Below are 18,925 nucleotides of genomic sequence, written 5' to 3' on the forward strand. Positions count from 1 at the left end.
TGGAAATCTGGGGAGCAGGGAAGAGCCTGATTTAGAGAGTTCCTGTGATTTACAGAGTTACTTGTAAATGCACAGAGGCAGGGGCTGGGTTCAGCCTTCCCACAGCTGACACCAGCCAGCATCTCCCAACCTTCTCTTTGAGCAACCTCACATCTTTTCCAGCTCAAGTTCCTTGCACTGCCTTCCAGTGGGAGTAGGAAAGTCTGGGAGTTTGGAAGTATGAAATCTGGTGGAAGAAAGCTTTCAGATGTGGAAGGTGCATTTTGATGGATGCAGGCAAAACCCACCCAAATAATGGGAATTATGAGCTGTTGAAAATTGCCTCTTCCCATCTGTTTTCTGGCATGCTTGGCTCTCAGATCCCTCCATTAAGCACTGCTCCTGATGGATTTAGAGAGATAATTATTTGCTGATGTTTTTCCCTCATCAGAGCATCCTTTTAGAGAAAGTTATCAGTGGAATGGGGGCCTGGGGACCAAGGGCTCAGCCTCCTCCCTCTGATGTTGATCCCTCACAGCCCTCAGTGCTGCACGAGCACTACAGCCCAATGACACATGGAGTGCACAGGGAATGCAGACAGTGGGAATTGCTCCTGGGTGTTTGTTCAGCCATGAATTGTGGCAGTCATTACACTCATGCAACACAGGGAGGCTTTATAAAAGATTTCCTAGGAAATAATGTATAAAATCTCTGCTTTAGTTTTCCTTAGTGCACGTCCCTGGCACAGGGTGATCTTGACACGGCCACGCTGGTGGCTCTCAGGTGCAGGATGGTTCAAGATGCACTTTGGGACGAGTTGCAGGTGACAATGGTTTTCTCAGACTTCATTGTACAGCTCCCCATCTTATTTCCTGTTTTCTGTCAAAAATTCATGTGCTGATTACAGCATTTTGTCTTCCTTCCATGGACTTCCTTGGTCAAGGGGTTAGAGCACAAGTCTCATGAGGAGAGGCTGAGGGAGCTGGGGGGGCTCAGCCTGGAGCAAAGGAGGCTCAGGGGGCCCTTGTGGCTCTGCACAGCTCCTGCCAGGAGGGGACAGCCGGGGGGGCCGGGCTGTGCTCCAGGGAACAGGGACAGGACAAGGGGAAATGGCCTCAGGCTGGGCCAGGGGAGGTTGACATTGGATATTAGGGAAAATTTCTTCACAGAAAGGGTGATCAGACATTGGCACAGGCTGCCCAGTGTAGTGGTGGAATCACCAATCCTTGTAATTGCTCAGTGGATCTCTGGATGTGGCACTTGGTGGTGGCCCTGGCAGTGCTGGGTTGACACTTGGACTTGAGGATCTCAGGAGGCTTTTCCAGCCTCACTGATCCCAGCCATGAGGGGCCTGTTTCAGTGGAGCCCCAGCTTTTTGGGCAGATCAGGTGCCTGCAGACACAGAGATTTTGGGTAACCCTTGCAGTTCACTTTGCAGGAACAAGCACAGTGTTCCAGTTTCAGCTCAGTGCCGATGGAGCTGCCGCAGCTCAGGTTGCTGGAGAAGCCCTGAAAACGTCTGAGCACCAGAAGTGAGGCTGTTGGGACGTGAGGGAATCGAGGTGACAGGGCCAGATGGAGCTGTGGAGCAGAGCTGGAGTTTCAGCTGGCACTGCAGTCCCTGAGCCGTGGTGGTGACAGCACCGAGGGCTCCGCTCTGGGGAAGGGACCTCTCTTCAACTGGGATTGCTTTAGCAAAGGGAAAAGGGAATTTATTCCCAGTCTGCTCCCACAAACAATTCCTGGACCTTGAGAAGTGGAAGCTCAGTTGGTTGCAGGCAGCTGGAGTGCCAGAAAAGCAGCTCAGTTCCCAGGGAGGGGCTGTGACCACCTCTGAGGATGTGGATCCCTGTGTTCTGGTCCCTCCTTCCAGTACTTGACCTCCCTCATGGTGAAAAACCTTCTTGTGTCCAGCTGGAATTTTCCATGTGCCAGCTAGAGTCTTGCCCTCCTTCTGAGGTCTGGCTCCACCTTCCTTTCACCTGCAGGCAGCAGCAGCAAGGTCTCTCTTTGCCTTCTCTTGTCCAGGCTCACATCCATCCTCAGCCCCTCCTTGCCCACCATGTGCTCCAGCAGCCTGGAGCCTTCCCTGGAGTCCTTTCTTGTACTGGGGAGCCCAAACTGGAACAGCTCTTCATTGCCAGTGCACTTGGGAGCTTTTTTTTGAGGAAGGTTGGTTCTTCTTGGGTTTTGCCTTTCAAAGGTCTCCTTCAGGGCATTTTGGGAAGCACAGGTGGACAGTGTGTGCCCTCCCCAGGCTGTGCTGCCTCCCCTTATTTCCTGTTTTCTGTCTACTGCAGCTTCTCTGCTCACTGCAGGCCAGGAAGGAAAGGTTCTGTGAGCTCCCCCAGTGATTTAACTCACCATAATGCCCATTTTTAATCACTTTTCTGCCAGTTCCACTCAGCACCAAGGGCTGACACAGAGCAGTGTTGTCATCTGGAAAGTGGTGCTGGCACCAAACCAACTGGCACTTTGAACTTGTCCCAACTGGGTGCTAAGGAGCATTAAAATGTGCTGATTAAACATGCCCCCTTCCATTCCAAGGGTTCCTGGCCATCCCCAGCTCCACCTGGACAGCTGCTTGTGCCCTGGGAAGGGCACCTGGAGGGGGTGGGCAGGGCAGTGTTGGAGATGGGGAGGGGACCGTGGGGTGTGAGGGCTGCTGGTGCTGTGTCAGAACTCAGCGCATCCCTCTGGGTGTCCAGAGCTGCCAGGACCCCACCGGGGGGCTCAGAGACCCTGGCACACAGCCCAGAGCACCTGGGGATTTGATTGTGACCCCTGGAGCAAGTTACCAGCTTTGTATGAGGACATCAAAGTCACAGAAGTTTAAATAGTATAATAATAAAATGATCACAGGGTGAAAATGTAGATTTTAGGATTTTTGGTATGGGGGTTATGGGGACAAGGTGAAGGAATCTGGGTGTGTCCAGCCTTTCTCCTTCTTGTTCTCCATTTTCTGCAGTGATGTTGGCACTTTGGGATTGGTTTAGAGTAGAAGTGCACTGTCTAACACAGGTGATAGGTATTGGGAATTAAGTGTAAATGTGTTATATGTAGTTTGTAGTATAAAAGGACAACACAAAGAGTGCCTTGGGTGCCCTGCAGAGCAGATCCTGGCTGGGCAGAAAGAAAATTTTATAGATCAGAATTAATAAACAACTTCAAGACCGAAAAGTGAAGAGCTCTGACTCGTTCTTCAGCTGTGTGGGCCGAAACAGAGACACCCTGCACATCTTGGGGCAGCAATTAACAACCAAAACCCAGGAGTGCTGGGGGAAGCCAAGGCAGAGCAGCTTGGGAATAGTGCCAATGGCTGCACCCTGGACTGGAGCTGCTGGGGATTCCTTCAGAGATCCCATCTCAGGCTCTGAAGCTGCTCCTCCAACATCTGAGACAAGGGAGGGCAGACGAGACAGCTACAAGCAGTGAGCAGCCCCAGATGCACTGGGAGTGCCTGGAGGGGAGGCACAGATCTGCCCTGGCTCTGATCACACCTGGCAGTGTGCAGACTCCGCCTGGTCCGTGCCAGCCTGGCTCTGCTCCTGGGGCTCTGTGCTGTCCCCAGCAGCCCCACAGTGCTGGGGGTGTCACTCCAGACTGGCACCAGCACCAGCGGGGCTGGGCACACTTGAGGGGCTCTTGTCCAGGAAAAGCTCCCTCTTTGCTTTCCTGTTTCCTTCAGGATTAAAGTCACTCTCCTTGGGCTGGACCCGTGGAATGTTTGTCAAGTTTACGAGGGCTTTTAGAGAGGCTTTTAGAAAGAACATCCTATCCCTTCTTTTATAGGGCTGAGATAAGATTATCTTTGTTTTAACACCAATTAAAGCAGGAAGGGGTTATAGGATTAGGGGTTTTCCATCAGTGCAACTTTGATGTCACCACTTGCCTGCTTGGTTTGCTCCTTTCCCTGGTTAAATCCTTGGGAAGTGTTCCTGGGATGGTTAACAGGGCCTCCCTCCCGGGGCACGGCTCTCCCAGGCAGAAGCTTTGGGAAACAATTAAACAAGACCAAACAAAGTAACAAAATATGAAGGTCCTAAATTCTTCAGGGGACCTCTTGGAGAAAGCTGGCTCAGAATAGTCACAGCATGAGTCTGCAGTGCTTTAGTGTTTACATCAAGAGAAAAGGGATGTGCTGCTGGCCTGAGCAGCATGTTTAAAATAAAAATATAAAATCGTAGACTCCCAGAATGGTGTGGGGTGGAAGAGACCTTAAAGCACATCCCACTCCACCCCTGCCATGGCCAGGGACACTTTCCATAACCCAGGCTGCTCCCAGCCCCATCCAACCTGGCCTTGGACACTGCCAGGGATCCAGGGGCAGCCTCAGCTGCTCTGGGCACCTGTGCCAGGGCCTCAGCGCCTCACAGGGAACAATTCCTGCCCAATATCCCATCCATCCCTGCCCTCTGGCAGTGGGAGCCATTCCCTGTGTCCTGTGTCTCTGTCCCCTGTCCCCAGTCCCTCTGCAGCTCTCCTGGAGCCCCTTCAGGCCCTGCAAGGGGCTCTGAGCTCTCCCTGGAGCCTTCTCTTGTCCAGGTGAACATTCCCAGCTCTCCCAGCCTGGTTCTGGAGGGGCTCCTGCCCTCAGAGCTTCTCTTTGGCTTTCTCTGGCCTCACCCCAGCAGCTGCAAGTCCTTCCTGTGCTGGGACCCCAGGGATGAAAGCAGTGCCCCAGTGCTCCCCTGCTCCATGCAAGTCACTCCAGGGCTCCCAGCAATGCTGCTGTCCAGCCCCTGGAGCTCCGGTTCCTTCTGTGTGTGCCAAGGCACCCAGACAAGGTTTGGAGGCTGACACTGTGCAGGCTCCTGCTGCCCCATGCCTGGCACTGGGACTGCTCCTGGGCAGCATCACCTGGCATTCCTGGGGTGGGAATGTCCTGCTTCAGGAGAGCACTGAGCTACTGAGCTTGGCCTTGGAGCAGCTGCATCCTGAGCTGCTCTTCAGGTGTCTGCACATGCCAGGAGTTTGGAGGCATCTGCTGCCACCAGCACTGTGCTCCTGAGCTCTGAACTCACTCCCTGCTTTCAGCTTCCCACGGAGGCCTCTGGAAGTGTGCAGTGAGCTGAGCTGGGCTGCAGCAGCATGATGGACACACAGATCCATGTCTCCTTGGGACAGAACCAGAGCATCAGGAAATCATTAAGGTTGGAAAAGCTCTCTAGGACTGAATCCAGCCATTAACCCAGCACTAACCCGTGTCCCCAGCTGCCACACTCACGTGTTTTTAGAGCACTTCCAAGGATGGTGACTCCACCACTGCCCTGGGCAGCCTGTGCCAATACCTGACCATACTTTCCATGACAAAATTTTCCTTAATATTCAATCTAAACCTCCTCTGGTACAATTTGAAGCTGTTTCCTCTTGTTCTTTTGCTTGTTTCCTGGGAGAGGAGACTGACCCCAAACAGGGACAGGGAAGTCCTCTCCCCTTGTGTGTGGATGGCCCTGACAGGATAAATGCTGGGTTATGGTGTTCTCTGTCTGTACTCTGAGGATGTTGGCAACATCCCAGTCTCACATGCTCAGGCAGGGACAGAAAATTTTACATTTCTCTTTAAGAACTGTGACAGGCTGGGGAGGCTGAACCAGGCTGATGGGGCAGGTAAGAAATTCCAGGCATTTCTCTGTGACAGCGAATCCCATCAGCTCTGATGGATGTGCCCTCCCCCCAGCAGGACTGGGGACTCCAGGTGTGCTGCCCACAGGTGTGCTGGGCTCACCAGATGCCTGAACTTGGGAGCAGTGCTGGAAGGGAGGTGACCTTGTGAACCCTGGGAACCTGCAGGGGGGAATTTGCTGGTACAAAGCCTCTCCCAGGTGAGAGCTCAGCTCTGCTGCTGGAGCACAGCACTGGGAGAGAGCTGCCAGGGCTGGGATCAGGCTGCTCCTGCCCGAGGCTGGGGATGCTCTCAGGAGAGCAGGGAGCTGTACCTGCCTGGATTTGGTGTGCCATGAGCTATTGGTTTGTCCCATGGTGTCCAAAGGCTGGATCCCTGGATCCTTGATCCTTGCCCTGGGTCTGTGGAGCTTTGGGCTGAGCCTGGCCAGAGGTCAGGGTGTGTTTGCCCCTTGCAAGACCTTCCAATGTGGTCTGTTTTGGGGAGCTCCCAGAGCAGGGCATCACTCAGCCCTGCCCTGTCCTCTCCAAAGCTCTGTGACACCCCTAAGGACAGCACTAAGGTCCTGTCCCAGCCCCACACTGTCCCAGCACTGCCCCTCTGCCTGGGGACCCAGGGACACAGGAGATGGTGCTGAGAACAAGATGTGAGCTCCTAAACTACCATGAGCTGTGCACAGGCAGGGCACACGTGGAAGTCTTGGCAGGGCACTTTTGAGGGAGTTGTGTCTGAGGGAGCCTGGGATGGAGCTGGGGGCAGCTGGGGTGGCTGGTGGGGAGCATTGGTGCAGGGAATGTGGGGTTTGGAGTGCTGGCACCTCCAGCTGTGAGGCCAGAGCAGCAGTGCCTGTGGACAGGTGATGGGACAGGTGATGTCCTGGAGCTGCTGGTGAGGTGCAGGGTGTTGGCCCAGTCAGTGGGGACGTGTCTGTAGGCCAGGAGGGTGCTATGCAGCCTATGCTGTCTTGCTTCCATTCCCATCCCATGGATAATGATGAGGTTAAACAGGAACATTTGCATTGGGACCATTCCCTTTATTGACAATTCTGTAATCCACATCCTGGAGATTCCCCTCCAGTTAATCTCATTTAACCCTGTTTTCCCTCCTGTATTTCCCTCCCCTGCTGTCCAAATGCTGTCAGAGCTGTTGGCAGTGACAGCACCTGGCAATGGCATTAATTGCTTATCTGAGGATGAGGTAACAGAGCAGGCTGCTAATTAAATTTATCCCTCAGGAAGCAGGAGGACCTGTGTGGCCCCTGGCACCTGCAGGTCCCAGCTCCTCGCTCCTTCCCAGCTGCAGCAGCTCCAGGATCCAAGGGTGTCACCACTGCCTCCCCAAGGCCCAGCTGAGTCCTCTTCCCTGCAGCCCTCTGCAGGCTGGGGGCACAGGGGGGATTGGGAATGGATCCAAAGGCTCTGTGGCTGCTTTGGCTTGTCCAAAGGCCACCCTCTCACTAAGAGCACAAACCCCATCGGTGAGGGACAGGCGACAGGAACAAGCAGAGGAGGGAAAAATTTACAAGTGAGACAAAGTGATACCTGTTTGGATACAGAACTGAAAACAAGGGTCAAGGTACAAGGGACAGAATGGAGCAGAATATGGCAAAGTGACAATGTCATTGCAGCAGCCACCTCATCTTCCAAGCAGGGTATGGTTGATGAAAGGAAAAAGGGGGAAATTCAGAGCTGGTTAGACATAATGGCTCTGCACAGAACATCATAAATGGCTTTAAGCTGGAACAGAGTAGATTTATATGGGATGTTGGGAAGGAATTCTTGGATATTGGGAAGGAATTCTTCCCTGTGAGGGTGGGGAGGCCCTGGCACAGAGTGCCCATAGGAGCTGTGGCTGCCCCATCCTTGTCAGTGTCCAAGGCAGGCTGGACAGGGCTTGGAGCAGCCTGGGACAGTGGAAGGTAATTGAAGCTGAGATGAGCTTTAAGGTCCCTTCCAACCCAAACCCTCCTCCCTTTCCATGATTCCATGAAATACCCCACACACCATGGACAGCAGTGAGCCAGAAGTGCTGGTCAGGGAGGGTCTGGGGTCTCATGTCCAATGTCCATTTGCACTGGGGATGCCACCAGCATGAGCTCAAGGCAGCCATGGAGCTGTGCTCAATCTACCCCAAAGATGGAACTCTACCACCCCTCTCCCAGGTCAGCACCATCTTTTGGAGAAGTAGCTTTTCATAATGTCCTGTCTGAACCTGTGGTCCTTGTCCTGTGTGGCAGAGTCTGGCACCCTGAGAAGTGGCTGAGCCTCTCTTCAGCAGGTGCAGTTAGATCCCCCCTTAGCCCAGTATCCCCAGTTACCCCATCCAGCTCTTCCCACCTCTCCCATGCCCTGTGCCCCAGGGATGACCCTCTTGGTGACTCTCCACTGGACTCTCCTGCTTCTCCATATCACCCCTGAACTGGGCAGCCCTGGTATAACCATGGCAGCATCCCCAGTGCCTGGCAAGGGAAAGGAAAACACCTCTCCCAGTGTCCTGGCCATGCTCCTCCTGGCTTGGCCCAGGGCATTGTTTTCCTTATTCTCCATAAGAGCCTATCTGTGGGACTCATTTTATGTGGGGTCAGAGTGGGAGCAGCACCGTGGTGTGGGGCCAAGGCACCCACCTAGGGTTTGTGGGGGGATGAGGGTGCCAGTGGCAGCAGGGAGGGCTGTGGGGCTGGGACCCCAAGAGCATGGAGGAGGAATCCCAAAAGCATGGAGAGGGACCCCCATAGCCCCAGAGGAGGGCAGGAGGCAGGATGTGGCCAGGGGGAGCAGCCCTGGGTCCTGCAGCAGCAGGGAAGCTGCAGAGCCACCCCCCAGCCCCGGCCCCGAGGGAGAAAGGAGCCAGGGGGGAGATAAGGCTGGGGATTTAAGGCTCCTGGCAGATCCTGACAGCCAGGGCTGCCTGGCTTCCATCAGCCTTTAAAAATGCCTCTCTGGAGTTCAGGGATCCTTGCTGCCAGCAGAAACAGGGCCAGGCAGAGGGGGTGAGAAGAATCCTTCCTCCCTCAGAGCCCTCAGCATGGGCTGAAGGTGCCATTTTAGGAACTTTTATTGCAGGAGGGAGCTGCTTGCTCAGAGCTGTTTCCAAGAGAGGCCTGGGGTGGACTCTGAAGGCCAGGGCAGTTTGGGATGCAGGAGAGCCTGGCTGGAGCCTGCCCAGCTCACACTGGATTAATTAAACATTTGGTTAGAGAGAGGCAGTGAGACACGAAGGAGCAGGGAACCCCTGTGTGGCCCCTTCTGCACATTTGGCCAAAGGCTTTCCCTGAGCCATGGGATGCCTTTCCCTGCTGAGCTGCCCCAGGACAGGAGGCTGGAAGCTTGGTGCCAGCAGCAGAGGTGGCCCTGCCTCCCACATCCTGCTGAGGTCCTCTGCAGGAGGGCAGGATCCTCCGTGGGTCCTTCCCATGGCATTCCCTTCCCTTCAGGAGCCGGACACAATGAACCTTGTGGGTCTCCTCATGCCTTCCCAGGGTAGGATCCTCCGTGGGTCCTTCCCATGGCATTCCCTTCCCTTCAGGAGCCAGACACAATGATCCTTGTGGGTCTCCTCCAGCTCAGTGTATTCTGTGATTCCAAAGCATGTGGCTTCCCAGGCACAAGCACCTTTCCATGCCCTGGGAGGGAGTGAGTGAGTGAGAAACAAGGAGCCCCAGTGGTGCTCAGCACCCCAGCCTTGCTGCAGAGAGCCACAGGCAGTGCTCCAGGCTGCCTCCAGGGCTGTACCCCAGCAGGGCAGCCAGCCATGGGTCTGTGCAGCAGCCAGGCAGTTAAAGGTGCCTGGGAGCCCTGTTAGCATCCCATCACTGCTGGAGGTGGGGAAACTGCTGCAGTGATGGGGCCAGAGCCACTGGCACCGAAATCACCCTCCAGGGATGAAGGATGCTTGGATAAAGTGGAAATTTCTGTGCTTTCACTGGTTAATTTCCCTCTTTGCAAGCATGAATTTCTATGGATGTCCTTGCTGCAGGCCTAAGGAAAAGCAGCAATGTCCCAAAGCTGCTGTCACCTCCCAGGGCAGAAAACTGGGGTGTCCTTATGTCTGTCAGGCTGGACATGAGGAAAAGGTTCTTCCCCCAGAGGATGCAGGCACTGCCCAGGCTCCCCAGGGAATGGGCACAGCCCCGAGGCTGCCAGAGCAGCATTTGGACAAGGCTCTGAGGGAGGCACAGGATGGGATTGTTGGGGTGTGTGTGCAGGGCCAGGAGCTGGGCTGGATGATCCCTGTGGGTCCCTCCCAGCTCAGCATATTCCATGATCCTGTGATGCTTCCAGCACATGGTGAGAACATTCCCATTGTTCAGGCAGGAGGGGTTTTAGCCCCTGTGTGAAGATTTCACTTTTGATTTGGTGTTTATTCTGGAAACAAGAAATTCCTAAAGAAAATCTGTTTTCTCACCCAGGGGAAGACATGGAGGAAGCAGAACAGTTTTGAGGACAATGTTCATTTATTTTACTCCTGGAGGTTTTCATTACTGGAGAAAAATTAATCAATAGGAAAAATGGACTTTGCATCAAATTTTAGTGATTTTCCTGTCTTTACACATGATTTCAGAACATTTAACTGGGAGAAGTTCTGATTTTTTCCAGATTATTTTATCCCTTGTGGGACCTGCTGGGGAGGAAGGGACTTGCCAAAACTCCTGGCTGTGTTTGGGTGGCTCATGCAAAGAGTTTCAGCGTCCCAGCTTGGCATTTTTGAGAAACAACCACTGAGCCTCGGTTTTTATCCCTCTCCAGCCATTGACCTGTGCCAGGGCCAATGTGGGGAATGTTTTTATCCCTTGGAGTAGTCACTACACTCCACAGCCTGGGCACTTTTGGATGTCTCTCTGTCTTGATGCAGAAGAAGCATTATAGTAAAGTACCTATTTATAAAATAAACCTCAGGAAGGTGAAAGAGGCCCCTGTCTGAAACTATCCTTGCTGGAATGACCCTGTATTTCACCTGGGCTGTCAGATGAGAGCAATTTTATCTCTTGGTCTTTTGTGTGTCTCAAATATTGGTATTAGTGCAGGAAGCCTGTTATCATGTCCCCGTTGCTTCTGGTGAATGCAGAACTGCCCAGCCATCACCTCTCCCAACAGTTTAACACCCTCTGAGATGGGCTGGTCCCGAGGGAAGGGGGTCAGGAATGGAATGGAACAGGTGAGGGATCGATGGAAAGATCCAGGAACATGAGGAGGATCCTGGTTCTCAACAGCTCCTTTGACCATAAGAGGAAGGAGGGACAGTGCAAGCAGGAAGGCTGATGGAATTTCTCTGTCAAGCTTTTCTCATTGGAAACTCAGGCTAATTCTGGAGGAAAGGAGATGACAACTGAAGAAAAAAACCAACCTTCTCTTTTTCCTTTTTTCCCAAATAAGAAATAGGTACTTCTTAGCAATGGCTCTTGCTCACAGCAACCCCAGTGAATGTTTGTCCCAGGCTGTTTTCTGATCTGCCTCATTCCTGGGAGCCTTGGCAGGTGACTGAAGGAGAAGTTTGTTAAACTTGTTTCAGCACAGGAACCACCTGCCTCCCCCCAGGCTCTTCAGGCTGTGTAAGAATTAACAGCAACAGAAAGTCACAACAGGAGTAACCACAGAGGAACAGTCTGAGCTGAGCCTTTCCTTGGGCACTGCTGATCCCTGGGCTTGGAAGGGACTTTCTGGTGTTGAAAGCTTTTATCCAGTGCTGAATCTGTTAGTGCTGGATCACAGTGTGGTCCAGCCTTCACCACTGTCTGCTGTGGGCACCACACACCCCCTCACCCACCCTGTGGGGCTGCACACACGTGGGGTTGAGTGGCTGCTGCTTATGGAGCATCTTCTTCACCTGTGGGGGGCTCAGAGCCTGGAGGGAGGGCCCAGCCCTCTGCTACTGCTCAGCAGAACCAGCAATTTATTTGTAATATTGTCTCATAAAATCATTAAGGTTGGCAATGTCCCCTAGGATCATCAGCCCAGCACTGCCATGTCCCCAGGTGCCACATGTACAAAGTCATGAAGACATAACTCTGTGGAGAGTTGCAAAAAGACCCTTTGAGACAGTGTGACCAGGGAGTGAGAAGGCAATTGGAATTCAAAAGCATTGAGGCAATACAAATGGGAGAAAACAACCCCAGGTTCATGGAATGGTGCAATCCCAGAATGGTTTGGGTTTGGAGGTTCCTTAAAGACCATGGGGCATCTTCCAGCAGACCAATTCCCACACACCTGCACAGAGATGAGCTGGGAGCTGGCCCAATGTCCAGTGGTTAAAAAATAATGTGGGCATTGCTGAAAAAAGAAGAGAATAACAGTGAATGTTGTTATGCAGTGTGGGGCATGACAGAGATTTGGACAACTCTAGAGGTTGTGGACAAGGCAGATGGTGGCTGAGTGTCCATCAGCAATGGAAATGTGGGATGGCATCAAGAATGGCAGCTTGGCTTCGAAGCAGAGAGCAGCAGTTTCTTCCTGCAGCGTGTGGTTACAGCACAGGGCTCTTTAGGGGTAAAACAGGTGCAGGGAATAAAAAACTGAGTGGGTAACGTGGGGAAACACCCACGTGGGGTATTGAGTGCAAGGAGCTGCATCTCAGAAGGGAGTGGGGAAGTGTTGTGGGCAACACAACAGCAACATGGTGGTTCATGCCCTGCTCCTTGGGCAGTAATGGAATCATGGAATATCCTGACTTGGATGAGACCCACAGGGTTGGATCAAATCCAACCCTTGACCCTGCACAGACACCCCAACAATCCTAGCCTGTGTGTCCCTGGAGCAGTGTCCAAATGCTCCTGGAGCTCTGGCAGCCTCGGGGCTGTGCCCATTCCCTGGGGAGCCTGGGCAATGCCTGCACCCTCTGGGGGAAGAACCTTTCCCTGATCTCCAGCCTAAACCCCCCTGACAGTCACTACTGGGGGGAGGATCCTGGTGTCCATGGTCTCACCTGGTACAGCCACTGACATCTTCTTATGTGGCAGTGGCTAAAATTTCCCTCTGCACTCCTAAAGTCCCTGTTCTGCACTCATGGTTGGGGAACAGGGACAGAGATGTCTACACAGGGACCCATCTCTGCAGGTGCCTTCTCAGGGCCTTCCCACCAGCTGCTCCTTCTCTACAGTGCCCACCTGCAGTTGTCAGGATTTCCTTTGGACTCTGCAGAGCCCCAGGGATGGTTTGGGCAGCAGTGCCAGGCTCCAGCATCTCCCCAGCCCCCTTCTCACTGCTCACCACTGCTCTCTTCTCTTCCAGGCTGCCCCTCAGGAACATTCAAGGCCAGCCAGGGGGATGAAGGGTGCGTCCACTGCCCCATCAACAGCCGGACAACCTCGGAAGGGGCCACAAACTGCGTGTGCCGGAATGGATATTACCGGGCAGACGCCGACCCCGTGGACATGCCGTGCACCAGTATGTGGGTCTGGGCAGCTGGGAGGGAACCACGTGGTGGGGAAAGGACATGGTCCTCAGTCAAAGCACTGAGGGATGCTTGACAAAGGTGTCTGTCCCGGTGGGGTTTTGGGGGACACTACACAAACTAGCTGATAAATTTTGTCAGGACTTTTACACAACCAAATTAGCCTGGGTTAATAGAACTGGTTTCATTCCCCCTCTTTGATTTGGATGTCTAGCTTGCTGCACACATCCCTGACACCAACAGAAGTAGGGATTTATTAAGAGGCCTCAAATGGATCCACCTTGGGCAGCACTACCCAAAATGGCCACAAAATGGATGACAGGTCACGAGGTCTCACACTTTTATAAGTTTTGGTCCATTAGCATATTGGAGTTAATTGTCCAATTACAGCTTTAGCCCATGAAGTCCCATCCTTCTTGTTTTCTCTCTTTAGCCCACATTGTTTTTGCTCTTGGGTGTGAGATCTGGATCAGCTGTCCTTGTTCCCCAGCTAGAGCAGGAATTGTTTTATCTACCTATTCTGTGAAGAGAGCTCACCATCCCCTAATATGAAGCCCAGACTTACACACTAAAGCAGAATAGAATCTGAAAAATATAAAAGCTAAAACCTGAGGCATCAGGGGTGGGCAGTGTCCCTGGGCAGTGCTGGCTGAGCCCCTGTGGGCTGGTGGCCCCTCTGGGGTGAGCCCCTGTGGGCTCGGCTCACACAGAGCCCTGCCCAGGGATGGGGAGGAGGAGAGGGGCAGCTGCTCACACCTTCCCGTGTGCTCCCTTTGCAGCCATCCCGTCCGCCCCGCAGGCCGTGATCTCCAGCGTGAACGAGACGTCGCTGATGCTGGAGTGGAGCCCCCCGCGGGACTCGGGGGGCCGCGAGGACCTGGTGTACAACATCATCTGCAAGAGCTGCGGGGCCGGGCGCGGGGCCTGCACGCGCTGCGGGGACAACGTGCAGTTCGCCCCGCGCCAGCTGGGCCTCACCGAGCCCCGCATCTACATCAGCGACCTGCTGGCCCACACCCAGTACACCTTCGAGATCCAGGCCGTCAACGGCGTCACCGACCAGAGCCCCTTCTCCCCACAGTTCGCCTCCGTGAACATCACCACCAACCAGGCCGGTAAGGCCCAGTGCCCTCCCTCAGAGCTCCCACACCACGGTGGGGTGGGGGGATGCCCTGTGAAGGCTGAGCTAGAACACAGAGCTAAAGAATAAAGTAGGGATTTATTAAGAGACCTCAAATAGATCCACCTTGGGCAGCACTACCCAAAATGGCCACAAAAATGGATGACAGGTCATGGGGTCTTTCACTTTTATAAGTTTTGGTCCATTAGCATATTGGAGCTAATTGTCAGCTTTAGCCCATGCAGTCCCATCCTTCTTGTTTTCTCTCTTCAGCCCACAGTTTATGCTCTTTGGCCTGAGGTCTGGATCAGCTGTCCTTGTTCCCCAGCTAGAGCAGGAATTGTTTTATCTACCTATTCTGTGAAGAGAGCTCACCATCCCCTAATATGAAGCCCAGACTTACACACTAAAGCGGAATAGAATCTGAAAAATATAAAAGCTAAAACCTGAGGCATCAGGGGTGGGCAGTGTCCCTGGGCAGTGCTGGCTGAGCCCCTGTGGGCTGGAAGGGGACAAGAGTGGGGTGAGGTGTTGCTTATTCCATAATGTTGGTGGTGATGAGTGCCTGGCAATTCCAGAGTGAATCCCAAGCCCTGGGTGTCAAAATAGCCCTTATTTCAGTGAAAATCTGAAGCATGTCCCAAGGCAGAGCTGCCTCCCCATCATGGCAGCAGAACAGCTGGTGGCACTGTCCCCTGGTGTCACAGCATCACTCTCCAGCACTGGGTGTGGCTGGGCCTGAGGCTGTTGCCTCCAAGCATCATTGCAGGCACCATCAGAGTGTTGCAGACACACTCCTGGTTCCTGGGGAGGGAAAGTGAGGTAGCTCCAGCATTTTGATGGGAGCTGCAGTTCCTGCTTGGACTGTAGAGAGAGCCAGGCCAGACTGAGAAAGCAAAGGAGAACTGCACAGGAGAGGGGCTGGGAGATGAATATTTGGGATAATGGTCTGGGAATCTGCTCCAGTTCCTGTGCCACTGCAGAGTCACCTGGTGAAGCAGCCGAAGCACAGAGCTGGGAGGGTTTCAGTCAGGGTCTCCAGCTCTGTGCAGGGTGTGTTTGCTGGGGGAGGGATGGTCAGAGTGGCTGCTAGTGCTGCTCCCAGGAGGGTCCCCAGCAGCCCCCTGGCAGCTGTGCTGGTGGCAGGGAGCCCCACTGAGCTGCTGGCCAGGGGCTGCCTTCCCAGCCCACCTGGAAGCCATCTGGAGCTGGGCACAGCCAGGGCTGGGGCTTGGCTGAATGGGATTGAGGTGGAAGGATGCCAGTGAGGCACAGCCCTGCTGGGAGCAGGAGAGATTCTGGTCCCTCTGAAGTGCCCTGGACACTACCTGACCCCCAGGGCTGAATTTGGCAGCCATGGGTGAATCACCTGGAGGCCATGGTGTGTCCTGGCTGCCAGGGGTGGTGGGTGGGGTAAAACAGCAGAAGGGCAGGTGGGCATCACTTGGGCATCACTTCCAGAGTGTGAGGACAGAGGGAACCTGCAGAAATGTCTGGGGGAATTCTTATGGTGCCCTGTGATGTGGGGCTAGCTTGGGAGTGGGGCCAGGGTGTTTTTGAAGCCCTGGAGGCAGGTCTGACACAGGCTGAGCCATGGTTTGGCCCCAGGCAGAGACAGGGCTGCCCCAAGGAGGAGAGGGGAATGGGTCTGGATGATGAGCTTCCTTTACCTGATGGAGATGGGGTGGCTGTAATGCTGCCTGGAGCTGGGAAGGGGCTCTGCACCCTCCCACCGTGGTCCTGTACTATGGATTAATCATTTGATGCTCATATTTCATACTTGCATTTCTCTGCTGTGCTTGAACCTTCATGGATCACCCGTGGCTGCTCCCAACTGAGCAAAACCAGCGAGCTGAGTCGAAGGCAAATCCTTTTCAGTCCCCTGCATCCTCCTCCTTGTGTTTTCCTGGTTTGACACTCCTTTATTATCAGGGCTCACACTTCTCAGCCTGTGTGATGTCTCTCTTAATGTATCTATTCATTAGCACTAAACACTAACTGTCTGCTTGCTAATTCCTCTGTAATTAGAGGCTCTGGATTCTTCTGCTTACACTCGCACCGGCACTGCCTGGCAGCCTTGATGTAGATCATTAACAGTTGGTAACAGAAACTGCAGACACAAAGGCAGAGCTGGGACAGGAGAATGGGGGGTGCTGGGGGAGAGGAGAGGGAGCAGAGGGAGGATGAGCCTCCCTCTGCCTTGGCTCTGGATAGAGCTGGGGCTCCATTGTTGAATGTGTGATGGGGTTGTGCTCCTGCCACAGCTGGACAAAGCAAAGTGCCCACCACCCCTCGGGGTCCTGCAGCCCTGCAGGAAGCAAGGAAAATCCCCCTGGTTCCCCAAGGGACACAGGGTGTGTGCTGGGGACCCTCTGTGCTGCAGGACTGAGGAGAGATGCCCCATCACCAGCAGCATCCAAAACCTTCAGGGGTCACCAGTTCTTCAGCAGCCACATTTTATAAGGGCATGGAGTGCCAGGACAAGGGGGGATGGCTCCCCACTGCCAGAGGACAGGGTTAGATGGAATATTGGGAAGGAATTCTTCCCTGGGAAGGTGAGGAGGCCCTGGCATAGGTTGCCCAGAGAAGCTGTAGCTGTCCCATCCCTGGAATTGCCCAAAACCAGGTTGGATGTAGCTTGGAGCACCCTGGGATAGTAGAAACTGTCCCAGCCCATGGCAAGGGGTGATGAGGTTTTATATCCCTTGCAATCCAAACCATTCTGGGATCCCAGGAGAAATCTCCTGTGAGAGTAAGAAAACAACCCCTGTAGAGCAGCCAGAGGGAAGGAAGGTCCTGAGTGTGGCCAGGTGGGTGGCACATGCTGGGTGATGGTTGGGTGACCATCATCCCATGGCCATGACCCCTTCCAGCAAACTGCATCCCCATAAACATGATCCACCTGCCTTCCTGGGCAATGCCTTCTGTCACCTCTGAGCCCAGGCTGGATTTTCTCTCTGCTCTTCTCAGCAGGCTCTCCTCAACCTCCAGCTCCACACTGTGCATCTGCAGCTCACCTGCACTGCTGCTCCTCACACCCTGCAGCTGAGCAGTACCTCGTCCTCCAAAGCCCAGCATCCCTTCAGGAGTGAAATCCAGGACTGTCCATGTGCCACAGTCCTGTCTGCAGGGACCATGACAGAGCCTGGGTGCCACCAAAAGTCCTTTCCCAGCCATTCCTCAACAAACGATCTGTGCCAAGAAGGTGGCTGAGAGCCGTGCCAGCATCCCAAGGGGTCAAGGAGCTGAGCCCAGGGCTCTGGATAACAACACTTGACTAATTGAGAGCCTTGCCAGGCACCAGCTCTTGCTGGCAGCCCCTGACTACTAATTTGTGGCCTTTCTTTGGGACTGCTGGGGAGTGGGGAGAGTCTTGGTGCTGTGAGGATTGGCAGGCTCTGTCCACACCTTGGACAGGCTGAGTGCCCTGGGAAAGCTGAAGGCAAGGGCTCCATGGTCAGGGATGAGTTAATAGCAGTGGCAAGAGCACTTCTTGGTAACTGGCTTCTGTGACCTGAGGAGGGAAGAAGAAGCCTTGGGCTCTGGAGTATCCAGAGACAAATTCAAGACCTCCCAGTGGTGGGGGTAAGAGAGCATCCAGGCTCTTGGGAATGTGTCCCTTTTGTGAGCAACTCTTGTCACAGGGGATAAGGAGGGAGGATTAGTGCTGATGTCAGAGGCTCTTGGCTGCAAACAGAGCCACAGAGAGCCACAAAGGGCCCTTACAGAGGGAATACAAGGAGTGCGTGGTGAAGGAAATCAATCCACTGTCCTGATAAACCCATCAGGATGATTTCTGCCCCTCTATAGATCCAGAAAAGTTGTTATGATTATTTGCATTATTATTCTGGGTGGCATTTTCCAGCAGTATGTCACAACATGGTGATATGGCTTAGTGAACAAAATGGCATTCAGTCAAAGGTTGGACTTGATGATCTTGGAGGTTTTTTCCAACCTTCCATGATTCTCTAGGTCTCTTGGCCAGGAAGATGTGCAGCTCACAGCTCTGTCCAGGTGCATGCCAGGCATCAGTCTGGTTTGAATTTCAGTGGCTGGCACAGCCCAGGTTTGTCCCAGCCACGCAGGGTCTTTTGGGGAGGGCTGTCCTGCCAGGCCTTGGAGAGCCCCTGAGCTCAAGGACAGGTGACCACGGTCCAAAGTGAGGACATGGGCCATGGCCCTGCTCTGCTGGGGTCTCCTAGCACTGGACTGAGCCCAGCCTGATCCTGCTACAAACCTTGAGGAGTTGATCCATGAGCGATGGAGCACAGGTGAGACAGATCCCAGGTTGTGCAGAAAGGAGGGGTTTTTCCCTCACCTTCAAGCAAAACAATTCCCTTGCAGCCACGGCCCTGGAGCTCTGCTGGCAGAGGCAGCAGGGGCACGGAGGGCTCGGGGAGCAGGTGAGGTGAAGGGAGGAGCTGGGCAGGACCAGACCTTCTCACCAGCCATCCCAGCCTGCTGTTTGCTTGTCACATTAGTGATGCTGCTGGCTAGACAGGGACAGGAGACTTGTACTGCCTGGGGCACAGGGAGCCTTGCTTTTATCTTCTCACTTTCACTGTGTCAGAGGATGTGTCTGGCTCCCTTCTTGTGAGGGAGGCACGGCAGAGCCCGTGCTGCTCTGGACACAAGCAGGAGCAGTGGCTCCTCCTGTTCTCTCTCGTGCTGCTCAGCTGGGCCCTGCTGCAGCCAGGAGTTAGTGTCTGTGAAACCAGAACCTGGGAAAGTGCAGAAATTACCTCAAAGGGCTGGAATGAGCTTTCCAGAGCTTCAAAGCTCTGAGTATTTGTTTATAATAGAATCCCAGAATG

General features: G+C 53.9%; 1 protein-coding gene across 4 annotated transcripts in view; it reads left to right on the forward strand.

The window, feature by feature from the left end:
* The window catches only part of EPHB2 (EPH receptor B2), a 134,113-nt gene that overhangs the window by 74,134 nt on the left and 41,054 nt on the right, over positions 1-18,925 (forward strand). For all 4 annotated transcript variants that reach the window (XM_066563799.1, XM_066563797.1, XM_066563798.1 and 1 more), the window contains exons 4-5: positions 12,829-12,984; positions 13,771-14,106. In XM_066563799.1, the coding sequence (XP_066419896.1) occupies positions 12,829-12,984; positions 13,771-14,106 (492 nt within the window). The remainder of the gene's footprint in view (positions 1-12,828; positions 12,985-13,770; positions 14,107-18,925) is intronic.

Source organism: Molothrus aeneus, chromosome 21 (genome assembly GCF_037042795.1).
Source record: "Molothrus aeneus isolate 106 chromosome 21, BPBGC_Maene_1.0, whole genome shotgun sequence".
Taxonomy (NCBI): Eukaryota; Metazoa; Chordata; class Aves; order Passeriformes; family Icteridae; genus Molothrus; species Molothrus aeneus.